The following is a 4,526-nucleotide window of genomic DNA, read 5'->3' on the forward strand; positions in this document are numbered from 1 at the left end:
CTTACATGAAGAAATTAGCTAAAATGATAACAAAATCAAGTGTGAGAATACATTTTATATATACATATATGGTAAAGGATTAAATCATCACACACAATCAATCACACATTTGCATGAGAGTTGAGCTTCAATGTTTAGATGAGTGATTTTCACACAAAAACAATAAAAATTTGTGTTTATGGTCTTGGCATAATAGATGTTAAATATTTTGCAGATTGTGCGGTTGTAGGCCACAACCAAGTGCTATAGGTGTTTCAATTAGGCAAGAGATAAGTTTTAAGTTGAAATGAGTAATTTGTACAAAAGTTGTATAAATCAAAGTTTTCTAAAGATAAACTCTTAGGCTGATGAATGAGTGACGTAGGAGTTGCTATTATCCGAACACCCATAAACAAATTTGTGCATCTTTAGTTTATTGTATTTACTTATTGTTATTGTTTTTAAGATACATTGTCGAAATATTTTATGTGTTATTCAAATACCAGATATTGTATATCATATGTTTGATAAAATGATTCCATCCAAAAAAATTTATACATTCAACTTACATGTCTTTTAAATGTTTTACAAAATGTATAACATTTTTTAGATGGATTATTTTGAGTTCTTTCCAATTGGTTATAAAAACAAACTCAATTTAATTTCTCGGTATTCAATATTTCAAAAATCGAACTGTTAACTCAACAATTAATATATGTATCTATATCTATGTGTGTGTGTGTGTCTATATATATATATATATAACAGTGAATGACACACAAAATATTTTATTTGTTTCATTGTATCATGAATAGTTATAAATTTGAATAGCTAATAAGTATAATTTAATTCAACATATGGTTTGTCTAACTTCAACAAAATTCCAACTTTAATAATTTTTATCGCGGACATCCATATTTTTAACTTTTAAAAAACGTAATTATCACTTCTTTCTTCAAGTGATCCGGAAAAAAAAGACAGATGAGAGAGCAGATATAACAAAAAAAGCCAATATATAATATAAAAATATAATAGGAATGGCAAACTCAAATAAAGAATAAAATATATATATATATATATATATATATATATATATATATATATATATATATATATATATAATTTACTTGGCATCCTTCCGACGTTCATTAAACCGTAATTTCAGTTATCTAATTATAAACATACACACTTTCCTTTATTTAACCAACAATCAAAAATTCAAAATAAATAAATAACATTAATATATCATAGATGTTAATGATTAAAATTATATTTTCAACATTTTCCCGTTGGATCGACACTATACTTGCATTAGCATGAAATCCAACCCTTTGTACAATGAACAATCATTTTATCATAGTTTTCTACTCTTCCAAGAACGATTAAGCGCAGCGCAGAAGGCTCTCCTTTAGCTGAAACTAAGCAAAGGATCCCTCGACCTAGTAGTAATCTTATGTTCAAATCCCATGGGTTGTGTTTGATGTTTAGTTAAGTTAGGTTTAGGTAAATCTCCCGCCGTCGTCGTCGTCGTCGCAGCAGTCGTCGTTGTGTATAATATATACAGACACAACAATACTCAAAAACACTCAACACCCTAACTTCTGGTCCCTCTATCCAGAATTTTATCCTCATGAGATGTATTGATAAAATATAAAGAGAAGCAATCTTATTGAGGTAAATAATAAGGGTTCAAAAATTTTATTACCAAATTGACATCGAATAGTACATACATATTTAGAAAATCAATTTATGGTGTTACCATAACTCGTTCCATAATAAGGGTTCAAAAATTTTATTACCAAATTGACATCGAATAGTACATACATATTTAGAAAATCAATTTATGGTGTTACCATAACTCGTTCCCCCAAGCAACCCTCTACCAGTGGAAGCAACTACATCAGATGGATCAAGAATTGAAGCCCCATTTCTTCCGCCGCCGCCGCCGCCGCCGCCGCCACCACCGGTGCAGCCACCCGAATGGAGCTCCGAGATGTGGGAGAAACCATATTCTCTTCCCTGATCATATAGAAAACCTTTAAAAACGCGGCCGCCAATTCTTACAACAGCCTGATATGCAAACTCATCTTCCCCGTCGTCAAGTGCAGTCACTCTCACGCACTTGAATACTGCCGGGGCGTGCACTTGGCCAGGCAAGTGGCCTTTGAAACTTGCATCTATATAGAATATATAAGATGTGGGATTCATCAAGATTTATGTTATTCCACAAAGGTAAAGACTAAAATGTCTGCAAAATCGTGTAACTCATAAATCTTCTGAATATATTTGAAAATATCAAAAATAAGAAGATTATAGATAACTATTAAGAACTCATTATTAGTCAAAAAAAAATTAGGAGCATATACATATAACGAGTGTTACAGAACCACGGAAAATCTCAAGTCTAAATCATCATCATCGTATATTTATATATACATATATATGACGCAGAATATATGGTGGAGTTCATGATTATATCATACATGTGTAATATAAAATCTAACAATGTAGTAAATAATAAGATCACAATAAGTAAAATGAAAATTAGAAATAACCTAAAAGTGAAGAAATTTGAGAGTTTATATTTCTTGAGGCATAATGTAAATGTACCTTGATGGCTAGAACTGGTGTCGAAGCTTCTTGGAGGGGAGGTGTTGGAAGTTGTGGTAGGGGATCCGGTGGTTGTTGTTTGAGAAGCACCGCCGCCGAGTCTAGGTTTCTTGACACCAGAAGTAGACTGCGAAGATCCAGCTGTGGCCGTGAGTTTCCGCTCGCGGCGACACACCGCCGGAACCCAAGTGCTCTTTACATGCGTGGTGCAATCGTAACCTCTACTTTTACAACAAGACCTACATCTCCGGTAGGTGCAATCTTTCTTGGCTTGGTTTCCACAGTCTTGACAGGAAGTGGCTCCAAATAAAGAAGGCCCGCCGATATTTCCACCGCTACTGCTTCCACTTTGAAGCATCTTCGTGTGATCAAAATTCATGGGTTTCTTCATGTGGGAAGAAGGATTATGTCCCTGTTGTTGTTGCATCAGCTGAATCCCGCCGCCGCCGCGGTTGCACGAGGTGCGTAGCGTGGTTTCATCAGCTGCAAAGGTAGTTCGTGGCGCTAGACGAGGGGTGGCTGCGAGAAGAGGGATCACTCCAACCCCAACACCAGCGGAGTTGGAGGAAGTGAGGGTGTTAGAGTCGAAGTTGATGGTGGCCCCGCCAGCAGCCTCCCGGTGGTGCTGGTTGTGAAACGACGAGGCAGGCGCAACGAAGAAGAGTTCAGGGGGAATCCCGTTGTTAATATATCTCCCGGCTGAGGCGGCGTTCGCGGATGCCCAAAGACTACCACTGCTATTGACGGCGCTGGAGCCAACAGCGGCAGAGGCGGGGCCTGCATTGAAGCCCAACGAGAGGTCCCCCACGGCGGAGGAAGATGAAGCCACCCACTCTGCAAAAGCGCCGGAATCCGAAGGCTGCAGCCTCCTGCTAGTAGCCACAACTGCAGATTCTTCTCCACAAACCACAAAATTAAATGCACACAACAAAAAAGCACCACAAAATTTCCTCTCCGCACGTCTCCATCAAAGCACTGCAAGAAAAACCTAATCTTTTCCGAATCTTGAAAAGAATTTAACAAGCCTCGTTTATCTTACACTGGAAAAAGAAGTGGGGTCTCTGCAATTCTTTCAGCAGTAAATCTTATCTTAATGAACCAAGGAAGACTGATACAGATCAAAAGCCAGCACTTGCTGCTTCTGAAGGGACGGCGGATTCTTCTTCCCTCTGCCTACTGCTGAGCTTCTTCTACTCCACATTTACCATAAACTGCAAATCTCTACCACTTTTTGGTGCAAAAAGCTTCTCTGCAAGAACTTGTATACGCTCAGAAAAGCAGACGCACACATAGAAATATTTTCAAACAATTAATTATTTAACAACCCTTGATTTGTGAAGGAATAGGGAAGGTGGGGAGACCCCTACAACCATATACTACACAAATCGCAGCAGAAACGTACATATTTGTCGCTATATCATCTCTGTACCGCTGTGACATTGTTGGACCCATGCCTGGCTTCTCTCTCCATAATCAAGATTCAAAGAAAACATGGTATTGCTGTTTCATCCTTTCTTGTTTCTTTGTGTATATCAGAAAGTGGAAAATGAGGTGGGTTCCTCTCCATCGCATGAGAATACTGCGATTATTGGAGAGAGAATCTGCAAAGCAAAAGTTATGTGGTACTGGTGGTTGATTTTTCTTTCTTTTTTTCTTTAGGTTTTGTTTTTAGAACCCTAAAGTCAAGTATTTCACAACATTTCTTATAAAATATTTTTATTGCATTAATTTTTTGACCTAATATTAAATTTATTATAGTTTAAAGTTGAATTTTTTTTCAATATATTTATTATTATTAATTAAAGTGTTTATGAAACTATATATATGTAATGTTATATATATTGATTTATCTTAATTTATAATATATTTAAAACATGAAATTTTAGTTTGTTTTCATGACATCAATTTAATATTTTAGAAAACAATACGTTTCACAT

General features: G+C 36.1%; 1 protein-coding gene across 1 annotated transcript; it reads right to left on the reverse strand.

The window, feature by feature from the left end:
* Positions 1-1,735: 1,735 nt before the first annotated feature.
* On the reverse strand, positions 1,736-3,556 carry LOC140834125 (protein LATERAL ROOT PRIMORDIUM 1-like; the record flags this gene model as incomplete). The annotated part of the gene is made up of 2 exons (XM_073198783.1): positions 1,736-2,156; positions 2,590-3,556. Coding segments are annotated over 2 exons (1,308 nt in total), but the record flags the coding sequence as incomplete, so codon positions are not given.
* Between the last annotated feature and the right edge of the window lie 970 nt (positions 3,557-4,526).

The sequence above is a fragment of the Primulina eburnea genome, chromosome 6 (genome assembly GCF_022965805.1).
Source record: "Primulina eburnea isolate SZY01 chromosome 6, ASM2296580v1, whole genome shotgun sequence".
Classification (NCBI taxonomy): Eukaryota; Viridiplantae; Streptophyta; class Magnoliopsida; order Lamiales; family Gesneriaceae; genus Primulina; species Primulina eburnea.